The sequence below is a fragment of the Eurosta solidaginis genome, chromosome 2, assembly GCF_040869045.1.
Source record: "Eurosta solidaginis isolate ZX-2024a chromosome 2, ASM4086904v1, whole genome shotgun sequence".
Lineage (NCBI taxonomy): Eukaryota > Metazoa > Arthropoda > Insecta > Diptera > Tephritidae > Eurosta > Eurosta solidaginis.
In genome coordinates this window covers 269,380,819-269,394,023 of record NC_090320.1, presented here as the reverse complement: position 1 = coordinate 269,394,023, position 13,205 = coordinate 269,380,819, and the positions used below count along the sequence as shown (strand labels likewise).

The 13,205-nt window shown below is 35.6% G+C and overlaps 1 protein-coding gene across 8 annotated transcripts in view; it reads left to right on the top strand.

Annotated features, from left to right (window-relative positions):
• Tep2 (Thioester-containing protein 2) overlaps positions 1-13,205 on the top strand; it is a 137,083-nt gene that overhangs the window by 40,176 nt on the left and 83,702 nt on the right. Inside the window, exon 7 of one of the 8 annotated variants that reach the window (XM_067767946.1) lies at positions 4,157-4,370. The exons of 6 other annotated variants lie outside the window; for them this stretch is intronic. In XM_067767946.1, the coding sequence (XP_067624047.1) occupies positions 4,157-4,370 (214 nt within the window). Of the gene's footprint in view, positions 1-4,156; positions 4,371-7,408; positions 7,581-13,205 lie in introns of all 8 variants that reach the window. One more of the 8 variants, XM_067767951.1, reaches the window with a different exon arrangement.

Genomic DNA, 13,205 nt, shown 5'->3' with positions numbered 1-13,205 from the left:
CAAAGTATAAGTGTTATTGTGAAGTACTTTAATAAGGCCATTTTTCCATTATTCAATATTGGAGTTATTTATTCAAGAGTTTAGCGATACGAACGTTAGCAGAAGATTGCAAATAAGGAGAATTGCAGTAAATTCGTTACAAAATTTCCCTACTATACACTTTTTATCTCTTTCATTCCCGATCTGTTATGCGGTATTATGTGTTATGTATTTGGAACACCTGAAGCCATTTCCAATGTGCGTGTTTTTTAGGGCACCAAACAGGCGACACGTAGCAAGTGAGCGGCCAGCGAATTGCTTTGTAAGTTTTTAGCACATTTATTTATCCTTTCCCTAGGTAATGTTGGCAAGCGACTTGAGGACATGATTTTTCGTCCAGCGTCATCCGCCAGACTATACTGGAATTCTTTAGTATTATGAATGTATTCTTCATTCTACGAATAATGTACGACACTAGTCTCTAGTTATTTTCGAAAGATTTTTTCGGTATCCTCTTAGTAGAAATGAGGACACTTCAACTGGGTATACGAACAGAATTTTGTTCCTTTCGACAGTCTCCTACATATGATGGGTTATGGCACCTCTTATATAAATTAATTATTTTGTTCAATAGAGTATGTGTAAAATGGGAAGTCTTCGGTTTATTTTGTTTTTCCATTAAAAAGAGTTCTACGTGACCTGTTGGAGTTAGATTGTGGTATAGAAATAAGAGTTTAAAACTCAACCTCAAGCTATAGCAGATATCCAGCCTGTAAATATTTGGAAAGTGAGCAACTTCAGAAAAACTCCATAAAGGGGGGGGGGGGGGTTGAGTTAGGGCGACAGGAGATATTTAATGGGGTGAAATCCGTTTTCGCAGTTCCATATAAAAACAAGAAATATTTGTTTAGTACGAAAATGGCGTGTTCTTGTATTTTGAAAGTAGATAAGCTCGCAAAATCTCAGGCCCAACAAAATTTTTACCTAGGCCTGATCAGCCTAGCCAAGCTCTGGAGCATAATCGGCTCATAAGCGTCTTAAGCTTCCTTTGGATAGGGGGATCAGAGCCCAGAGAACTCGCCAAGGAATACACGCAATGGTGGTCCTATCCGGTCGGTTCCAACACAGTTTTAATCAGAAAAAAATATACGCGCGTGGCTAAATCAATTCAGATCATCATCATGATCATTTCCGTATCTTTATCGGTGAATACATCTCTTCCCTTTAGGGACTTACAGTTTTCAGATTCGGACCAAACTTAATGTACTTCTCCATTTGCATGAAAGGTGTAAAAAGTATATTTGATTTGGCTGAAGAATCATATAACAAATATAAAATATTTTTTTTATATTGGTTTCCGATCGGTTTGATTGTTTTTCATATATTTTTGGTAAGCTTTTCCGATCTATTCGGGAGTAGTGCAAATAAAACAAAAAAAGCGCGCTATGGGTACACGATTAGCCGAACATGAAGCTGATATTAGGAAACGAAAACAAAATACATCTCTCCCACAACACGCAATAACACAAAACCACGTCGAAAATAATAGAAAAAGAAGCTAGAGAGAAAACACGATACACCTTGGAAAGCCCACGAATTTTACAAAATAGGGAAACGACTATGAATAAGAAAGAGGACACAGATGGTATCGCTGCCACTTACATATTATGTTTATAACATTTTACTTTTAGTATGACAAGTGTACCACAGTAAATGGTATCGTTTATTTTATATTTTTTAATCTTCTATAGTTTTTATCTCTTATTCTTGTAAATTATGTTTTATTTCTTTAATTGAATGCCGTAATCCAAATGTAAGTGAAAATTTAAAAATTTATAAATCAATGTTAAATGTTAATATGTGTAATTGTGATAATTTCAAATTAATGCTGTTGTTGTTTTTGTGTTTTTGTTGTTGACAAGTACAGAATTGCTCCAGAAGAAGCCAAGGAAATTTGGCGAAACGTCGAACTGTAAGGTGAAATAAATTGTTTTATTTGCACTATTCCCGAATAGATCGAAAAAGCTTACCAAAAATATATGAAAAATAAAATATTTTTTATTTGGATGCCGAAATCAAATAAAAAATAAAAAGTATCTTTGATTTGAAGTTGAATTTGAAATCAAAAAGGATTTAGAATCACGCAACCCTGTGGCCAGATTTGTTATATAAGTAAACAATTTATTTTGTTTTTAATAAAATCAAATCATTTAGTTTTCTTAGGATATTTTCTGTAAATGCAAAAGCATTAGCTCGGAAACACCAGCATCTTATAATTTTCAGTTGTCTTGTACAATTTTTCTTTGTGACAGAAATACCAACGTCTTCAAATATATATCCAAATCACTAATTCAGTTTTCTAAGGACCATTTTCCATAAATTTCGTGGGTCTCTTTTGTGTTAGTAAGGAAACACCAGCCTCTTATAATATAATACCAAGCCATTCAATTCATTTTTCTTAGTACCATTTCCAACATCGTGGTGTGATTGTAGCGTGCTCCGCCTACCACACCGAAGATCCTGAGTTCACGCCCCGGGCAAAGCAACATCAAAATTTTAGAAACAAAATTTTTCAATTAGAAGAAAATTATTTGGCAAGCACTCTGAGTGTATTTTGGCCATGAAGAACTCTCAGGGAAAACTCATGTGTCTTGCACGACACAAATTGAACGAAAAGTGCGGCCTTAAATCTCTTTTGAGGTTATCGCGCCTTATATTTCATTTTTTGGGAACAGCAGCCTTTAATAATCTAATATCAAACTATTCAATTTAGTTTTCTTGAACAATTTTCAATAACGTTCGTGGGTCTCTTTGGTAGGAAACGCCAGCCTCTAAAATCCAATATCAAATCATTCAATTTAGTTTTTCTGAACTATTTTTCATAACGTTTGTTTTTTGTGTTGGTTCAGCGAGACATTTCCCGAAGGTTTTAGGGAGAGTTATCGATGTGGATGGTCCTTTGCCATTTGGGTAGAGATGCGGTACGTTCCGGCCTAGTTTTTTTCTGAGGTTGAAATGTATTCTTTATTCAATCGTATGAATGAGGGAGGGAGGAAAGGACAAGAAAGATTTGCAGGGATCATAGAGGCACATGAACAGGGAAAGACAGGCGCAGAAGGCTACGGTTGTATAAGTTCAAATGAAGAAGAATACTGTTTTATGAAATTAGTTTATATGAATTTAAATAAAGCCAATTTCAAAAAGAAAAAACATAGGCATTTCGGTGATTTTTTCATGTAAAGTGCAAAACCGGCGATTTTTTGAAATTTTTGTATGGTGAACCCCCAGGGGGTGTGCCACTGGCATCGGTGGGTCGGGCCTCCAAAGTTAGTGGGGGTCGGTCATACATTTTGACTCGATTGGAGCACTCTAAATGGGTCAAAGTGGGAGTTTTCAAAATTTGCCCCTACCCAAAAGTTCGACCCAAATTGGGGGACATCAGAATTCATTTTAGAGGTATGGTTCCTTCGGCAAAGTTTCTTATTTTGAGCAATGGGCGATTTTTTTGCCTCCCCATAAATCGATCCGGCCTAATATATATGCCCATTATTATTTTTCTGTAATAGCTGCATATTAACCATCCTAACAAGTTATTTATTTTGGGCATTGTCAGGACCTTTTTTGTGTTATTTTTAAGTTACTTAGCTTAGGCTAGCTAACGTTTTCAACGACACTATATACGAACCCTTTTGGGATCTTTTCGAAATCACTACTGAATGGTTTTCTAGACCTTTAAAGAATTATTTCAATATGATTACTGATTTTTTCGAACGCCTTAAGGTATGCTGCGGAAAAATTTGCAAATTTTTTCTTGCAGATTTTTGCTATTATTTCTTAGTTGTTTCATGGGTTACCTTCAACTGATTCCGAAATCCGAAAGATCTGAACCAAAATAACTGTTTTATAACACCTTGTAAATATATACAGGTTTGTTTCTGTGTAAAAGCTACTAGCAGTCTGCTTACTTTACTCTCATATCACAATTCTAAATTCTTTTTCCAATTATGTAAGTGCATGTGAATGAAATAAAATGCGATTCTGCATGAAGACTTTTTAGCCAAGAGAAACATGCACTGGTGTATGTAAAGATCAAGAAAATATATTCTTCGTTGTAAATATGGTTCTTATATAATGTATATGTTTATAAAATATTATTAATTTACTTACATATTTATAGAAGTACCACGTTTCTATTTCTTACGAGCACGCTCTGGTGCTCAACCATTTTACTTGGAAGCTCAACCAAGAGTTTTGGCTAGCTCAATGGGTGTAGATGGTGGCAGTTTTCAATCACGTCTTCCAGCACCAAGCATGGAAGTTGTTACAAAAATACGTAAAGATTTTGCAGAGTCTTGGATATTTGATAATTTGCAAATTGGTGAAGGAAAAACGTTAGTTTTGCAATGAAAAAACTATATTAGTAAATTTTCTTATACAAACATACTTATTTATACGTATGATTTTTAAGCATAAACATATAAACATACATACATATATACTATAGTAAAATATTTTTCAGTAACAATTACCGTAACTAATATCACGAACAACAGCCCCTCCCGTGTAATAAGGTAGTTTAATTATATTTACATATCTGTAACTACTTCGGTAAATTCGATAGAAACTAACTGAATTTAACAATGCCAAGCATTAAATAACAATAAATGTTATGTATGTAATGTAACAAAAAGTTAGTACTTTTGAGTGAAATATCACCCTATGTTGGCTGCCAATTTGAAAACTCACTACTTCAGAACTTGATTGTGTTCTTCAATGTTTGATGTTGTTGTTGTTGTTATTGCAGCGATAGAGACACTCTCTGAAGGTTTTTGGGATTGTTATAGATGTTGATAGTCCTTTTCCAGATATAGACCCGGTACCGGTAACAAGCACTATTAAGGTACTAGCCCGACCATCTCAGGAACGATACAATATGATTCTAGGTCATCACGCCCTCCCTCCAATCCCCCACCCCTATTACTATGAGGAACTAGGGGTCGCCAGAGCCTCGTCTGCTAAAAATGTGTATGATAAATTCATATATGTAACAATATTCTCCTCGCGTTGCTGAGATTGACAATTAGGTTGCGAAAGCTTTGAATTGCGCTTATCAACTCCTTGAGTCCCTTCAATGTGTGATCTTAGTTAAAACAGTTTGGAATTTATACTTAAATGTATAAATGCTTATACAGAACATTTATGAAAAAAATTCTAAGAAACGTCAATCTTCAACCAAACTCTAAGGATGGGGTGTTTTTGAAAAGAAAAACATATTTGCTCTAAGTCATTTTCCAAACAAACTTTGATATAGAACGTTTTTCAAAAATTTGCTGCGAGAGGGCGTTTTCGAAACGGCAGCACAGATGGGGTGATATTGAACTCAGCAGTCGATATGTTTTATATTCTCGACCTATGTTTATACGAAAGATCAATTCGACCGATTATAGTGACATCAAAACACTTATTTAAAATTTACGATTATATCTTCTAATTTTTTGGACATTAGTACGAATTCAAACCGACTGTTTCAATGGACAAGATCAAGAAGTTCGAAGTCGAGTTGAGATCAACCTTACTGATCTTTTCCACTTTACAGCCTGAAAAAAATCTAGACCCTTTTCTCCCGGGGGTGGGATTTGAATCCGCACTCCTACGATGGTTGCAGTGTTACAAATGCTTTCAAATGCATAGCAGTGCGGGTTCAAATCCCACTCCCGGGAGAAAAGGCTTTGAAGAGATGTACAATGTATAATCGAAACAGCTGTCGCCTTGTCCGTCCTGCTGTTGTTGTTGTTGTTGTTGTAGCGATAAGGTTACTCTCCGAAAGCTTTGGGGAGTGTTATCGATGTGATGGTCCTTTGCCGGACCGAATCCGGTACGCTCCGGTAACACAGCACCATTAAGACCATCTCGGGAATGATTTATATGGCCACATTAATCCTTCAGGCCATCACTCCCTCCCCACCCACAAGTTCCATGACGATCTTGGGATCGCCAGAGCCTCGTCTGTTAGTGAAACAGGATTCGCCGCGGATAGGTGAGGTTGACAATTGGGTTTGGAGAAGCTATATATTGCGCTGGCACAGCTCTTGAATCTGGTATTTTAGTCGCCTCTTACGACAGGCATACCTACCGTTCTGATGTCACGTTGTTTCAATTTTTCCCAAATTATTAATAAATTAAAAATTGCTTCAAATAAATGTTCTCATACATTTAAAAAAAACATAAGGGCTTAATTCATACAAAATCTAGACCCCTTTGCTGGCTTTAGACTCTATACTTACATTAGTAGGTAAATATGGAATCGCTGTATTACGTGGGTATTTTTACTAACTGCTAATCTTTGGGACTAGTAGCACTCAAGAACTCTTCAACTCAAACAACTAATGCTAAAAATTGTTTAAGTAGATCTAGGCCTCTATCAGTATTAATGAGTAGTACAATAACCAAAGGTTGAACAAGATACAACGGGCAGTCTGTATAGGAGTGACTAAAGCACCTAGGTAACGTCTAACGAACGAGCGAACCGAGTGCTGTAGTGAGAAGCAGTATGGACTCTATGCTCGCCGATATTTCAAAATGATTCAGCTCACTTCACTTGCTACTGCTAAAATTGCTAGAAAGCAATCATCAGTCGACTCAGCGCAAGTATCTCACTACTGAGCAGAATCAAAGATTCGCTTGGTATCATTGTGCAAACTCACCAGCCTTGGCATTGGTATGAACAGCACAAATGCACTAATACGCAGGCTTACTGGCAGAGTTTGTAAAGAAAAGGTAATCATACTAGAAAAATATGGATTCAAAATAGACTGCGGTGTCGCACTGCCCATCCGTCTACCATACTCAGATATTATCTTTTTCAGCGACAGTGGCTAGAAAGCTCAATTAGAGGGCGAGTGCTAACCATACGAATGGCCCTTAAAGCTAAAAAGGCAGGGACATGGTGCATAGCACTAGGCAGTCAGCCACTCGACGCAACTAAAAGGGAAATGCATAGTAAGTATGCGTTGACTGTCTTATGGAATCGGTATTCTTCGCATGAAAAAGGGCGATCACACTCAGTAAGGTAAGCTGTAATTGCTGCCTTAAAGGCTGCAAATACACTTTGCGAGTGTTCTGTTATAATCTAGTATGTCAAAAGGCTTTATACTTTTGACTGGACGTTACAATTTTGATTGAATTTAAATTAACACGAGGCAAGGTTTTGTGAAGGTATCATCGAGAAAAAAATTCCTAATTCTCTTTCTGAGGCACGCTTTTCTGAAAAAGGTAAAATCCCGATATATTTAATCTTCCGCAGCTCTCTTATTGTAAATTGCTCCCTGTTTTATGCCTTGCAAAGAAGTATAATTGGATACAAGTAGACCTTAGAACTTCATATAACTATCCCTCAAACCTTTACACAACTTTTTCTTTGCCTATTCAGATACACGATATCAACTATGGGATGGTGATTATGAATTAGTGCCACTCGCAATTGAAGAACAAAGCTTTCATTTGAAACATGAAACTTTGAATGCGAACACAATGACGGCTGCGACGTCTATAAAATTGCGTACAAATTTTGCTGAAATTTGGATTTTCAGCACCAAAACAGGGTAAATAGTGTCGAGCTTTTCAGTCTTTCCTACATATACATACATATATCTGCAATTTGCGGGACTTGAAAGGGCTTGGTTGATTTAGAATGTACTATTAAGTGTAGAAAGTTGTTATATTAACAAAAGTATATGTATTTAAAACTTAACAATAGGCTAATAGAAAAAAATGTGTAGTAAATGTACATACCTAAGCTTTTTCACATTATGTGTTTTTGTAAAAAAGTATAGTGTTTGTTGACGAAATTGTATATTTAGTTTGTTGTAGAAAAAGATAGATCCAAACTTCAATGTTAAAAGTTAATACGTAAAAAATGTTTCAAATTTTTTTTTGCAATAAAAAAATACTGAAATTAATATAATTTCTGCCTAAAGATTGTAATGAATCCACAAAAATTCAATTTATCATTTTTGACAAAACCTTATTTAAAATTTTGAAATCAGTTTTCATTTTCTCTGTGAAGTAAAGTTGCTGCAAACTCAATGGTCTGATACTCCATTCCATAGAAGGTTAAGTTAGGTTAGAGTCGCCACCCGTGCGAGTACCAGTGCACTTAGGCCCAAAAGGTCCCAATGTGATACCACGTGGATCTCTCCCCTACTCAAACCAACAGGTCGATTCAGTAAATGTCAGGAATTTCTTAGGTTCCAACTTAGCCAGATCCCAAAGATCGTCAAAGAAGGGAGATTCCAGAGATTTCTTCCTCTCACAGAAAATGCTTGACTGTTTCTATCTCCTCTTCGTCTTTGCAGTTTCTGCAGTAATCATTATAAGGAGCACCCAGCCGTTGTGCATGCTTCCCGATTGCTATGTGGCCGATTATAAGTCCTACCACCAGAGATATGTCCCCCCTTCCAGAAGAAGGAGACTTCTTTTCGAGATATCGCCATAAAGATGGGCCAGGGGTGACTCTAGAATGTGCTTGTACGATATCGGTACCAAATGAAAGGTGTTAATGAGTATTTTAAAAGGGAATGGGCCTTAGTTCTACAGGTGAACGCCTTTTCGAGATATCGTCATAAAGGTGGACCAGGGGTGACTCTAGAATATGTTTGTACCATATGGGTATCAAATGAAAGGTGTTACTGAGTACTTTAAAAGGGATTGATCCTTAGTTCCATAGTTGGACGCCGTTTCGAGATATCGCCATAAAGGTGGACCAGGTGTGACTCTAGAAAGTGTTTGTACGATATGGGAATCAAATGAAAGGTGTTACTGAGCATTTTAAAAGGGAGTGGGCCTTCGGTGTATAGGTGGACGCCTTTTCGAGATATCTCCATAAAGGTGGACCAAGGGGGACTGGGCGGAGCCACGTCCATTTTGAAATTTTCTTTTATTTTTGTATTTTGTTGCATCATATCATTACTGGAGTTGAATGTTGACTTAATTTACTTATATACAGTAAAGTTATAAAATGTTTTGTTAAAATTTGACTTTTAAAAAATTTTTTTTTAAAAAGTGAGCGTGTTCTTCATCCGATTTTGCTAATTTTTATTTAGCACATACATAGTAATAATGGTAACGTTCCTGCCAAATTACAGCTTGCAAAACTTTTAAATTACCTTCTTTTAAAATTGGGCGGTGCCACGCTCATTGTCCAAACTCTTACTAATTTTCTATTCTGCGTCATAAGGTTAACCCATCTACCAAGTTTCATCGCTTTATCCGTCTTTGGCAATGAATTATCGCATTTTTTCAGTTTTTCGAAATTTTCGATATCGAAAAAGTGGGCGTGGTTATAGTCCGATGTCGTTCATTTTAAATAGCGATCTGAGATGAGTGTCGAGAAACCTACGTACCAAATTTCATCAAGATATCATAAAATTTACTCAAGTTACCGTGTTAACGGACAGACGGACGGACATGGCTCAATCAATTTTTTTTTAGATACTGATGATTTTGATATATGGAAGTTTATATCTATCTCGATTCCTTTATACCTGTACAACCAACCGTTATCCAATCAAAGTTAATATACTCTGTGAGCTGTGCTCAACTGAGTATTAAAAAGATTTAAAACTATATCTTTGAATCATTTGTACCTGCTTATGCCTGCTTAATATTGCACGCTTCTCTGATAAAGTTTCAATCAAATCAGTAGTGGTAATTAAGTTCAGTCGCACACCTTATATGTATGTTTCGGTAAGGCTACAATATTTTCTATTGACGAATTATTAGTACTACCGTCCGTGTCATCATCAGATACATCAAAATCGTTCAAGTTATACATGCCGAACTCTTTGAAAGCTTTTACAACGTTCGACCCATTGTCTGTGACGGTCTCCACAATTTTTGATGATACCCGACCGAAATTATTATTTATATCCGCTCTCATTTCATGTATGCGTATGTGGTTATGCACCCCAGAAAACCTTTTACACGCTAGTGCTACCGAATTCCTGTTAAATTTGTCACCCAACAAATGCACAGTGGTCGGTTCCATAGGCCAAAAATAAAAAAATAAAAATGTAAAATTTGTCACCAAATGTATCAATAGTGTCTCTTATTATAATAGCCTTTTAAAAGGTATATTTGTTTTTGTGGTATCCGAACTGTATCTTTAAGAATAGCTTCAAAAGTGAGGTTATGGTATTAGTTGGTTTTTGCAGTGCGAGCAAGCTAAAAATAAAGTGCAAATTTAAGCTATTTAAAAATACATAAAATATCATTGTATTGAAACAAATAATAAAAATGAATATTGAATTCAAAGATATTTACTTTATTTTGAAATAATTCTAGTGTCTTTAGCTTATTGTGTTCTTGTTTGTTATTTAAAATTTCACTAGTGCCTTTATTACTGTTTATTTGCACGAATATTTCAATTTCAGCTAAAGTTTTAGTGTGGTTCCTCACGGATCCTCACGATGGGACTCATATCATATTATTAGTAAAAGTTTTTAGATTCTAAATTGTTAATATCAGCTGCCACTTTCTGCCCCTAACTATGTTTTGCGACAGTTTTCTGATAGCGTCACCCTGATAAATTATTATCGTATGTTATATGTGCGCACATGTAACATACGACATTATTTTATCCAGTCGACGAATTGCAAATCTAAAATTTTGTGTTTGTTTGTTGTTTTGTTATTGTTATTGTTATGTATCCAAGCTCTTTTAATAGCTTTAATTTCTTTATTTAATCCTATTAAACATTGTATATGCAATAGACACATCTTACCACTTTTCCACCCACATCTACTTACTTTTTGTATGCATGCGGTGAAAATGAGTGGTTGCGGGTCGGTATGATGGTGAGACTAGGTCGATTTATTAACCGATATCGCGCCATCGATTTTTCGGTAGAATTTGGGCTCAGGAAAAAAGTTCCACCACGCATTCACAAAACAAACAATTTTCGAGCCTACGAAATTTCATCGATTTTTTATGAATTTTTTGCATTTTCAAGGCTCCAAATCATTTTTTATGTATTTTTTTCGTGTCAATTGGCAAATGCAAAATTGGTAAATGCAGTTTTTTGAAAAAAACAAAAATCGTTTATGGAGATTTAAGAGAATTTTCTCGAAAATAATTTTTTGGGTACGCGTAGTGGAATTTTCTTCCTAAGCCCAAATCCTATCGAAAAATCGATGGCGCGGCGATACAGGTTAACTTTCATGCATACAAATCGACCCAACCCAATGAAGGTATCACCCGCACCAATTTTATGAAAAAATAATTCTGAAATATTTGTAAAGCCGTGACCAAAGTTTCACGTTGATATCTCTAGTGAAATTATTTTTGGCCACCAACTCCATATAAGACCGACCACTGTGAAATGGCAAGTGTATCCGAAGAAACTTTTATGATTTGAAGACCATATATCGGCCGTCGTACAAAATTACTTATTTGTCGATATGAGGTCTTTTATTATACCAAACATTTTTGTAAATCGTTCGTCTAGTAGTCATTAATTTTGGACGACTCATCACCTTTAGCGACGTTCCTTCAAACATTTGTCGGAAGGATTCCCTCTCCACGGTTGAGGTGGTGATGCCGTATCAATGCTATATGTAGCTCATCACTTTTTCGTCAAAGCTTTTCCAACCCAATGAAGTTGCTGTACGGCTTGAGTGCTTAATCCCCGCATGCTTCTCCGGGTGACGACGGGTCAAGTTTCAATTTTTTTGCTGGATATCTTTCACTCTGAGCAGTGGAAAGGGAATCATTCCAACAAATGTTCACTAAATTAGCGAACAATTTAAAGAAATTTTTAGTATCATAAAAGATCTCATATTTTTGGAAAATATTGTTTCGATCAGCAATTGAGCTGATTGTTAAAAAATATTAGTTGATCCGCTTCAAAACCGTTCAATACTTGTCAAAGTACTTCGAAAGTACTTACAAGTACTTGTACTTCAACAATTCAAGTACAAGTACCTCGATACTTATACTTATACTCATTTTTCGAAGTACTGAGGTACTGATACTTGTACTTGTACTGGTACTTTTTTTTACAGGTCTGAAATATACATATATGTATGTATATATACGCTAAATCAAAAAAAGATCCAAAAAACAAAAACTCCAATTATAATAAATATATTTTTTCATTAAAAATACATACAAGATCAATAGAAATGCATTAAAAAAGCCAAAAATGAATCAAAACTTCATAACTTATACTCAGCGATGTGCAATGATTTTTTGTTAGTCTCTTGATAAGTATTAGAAACAGCGTTTAAAATTGATGATTTATTCGATTTGATATAGCTGATTGTAGATGGCTAACCGCTTCCCTTGAACACCTTTGTCAAGCTTTTACAAGATATGAACTTTGGTTTTCAAGCACAAGGTATTTTTCTTCAGGTTATTGGGCATTTCAGCGAATTACTTTTAAACAAACAATGCCAAAAAACGTGCACGCGTATCGAATTTCATGCAAAAACTGTACAGAACCGTGACGAAAATCCAACGACTACCGAGCGTAACATGAATAAATTGGGGATTCCCCTTTTTATACTGAGCTGAGCAGAGCTCACAGAGTATATTAACTTTGTTCGCATAACGGTAATCCGTAACGGTATAAACTAATCGAGATAGATATAGACTTCTATATATCAAATTGATCTGGGCGAAAAACGAAATATATTTAGCCATGTCCGTCCGTTCGTCCGTCCGTAAACACGATAACTTGAGTAAATTTTGAGGTATCTTTGGGCACTCATCCCAGATTGCTATTTAAAATGAACGAAATCGGACCATAACCACGCCCACTTTTTCGATTTTCTTTTATTTTTGTATTTTATTGCACCATATCATTACTGGAGTTAAATGTTACCATTATTTACTTATATACTGTAAATATATTAAATTTTTTGTTATAATTTGACTTAAAAAAATGTTTTTTTAAAAAGTGGGCGTGTTCGTCATCCGATTTTGCAAATTTTTATCTAGCACACTTATAGGAATAGGAGTAACGCTCTTGCCAAATTTCATCATGATATCTTCAACGACTGCCAAATTACGGCAACAAAACTTTCAAATTACCTTCTTTCAAAAGTGGGCGGTGCAACGCCCATTGTCCAAAATTTTACTAGTATTCTATTCTGAGTCATACGGTCAACCCATCTAACAAGTTTCATCGCTTTATCCGTCTTTGGTAATGAATTATCGCACTTTTTCTG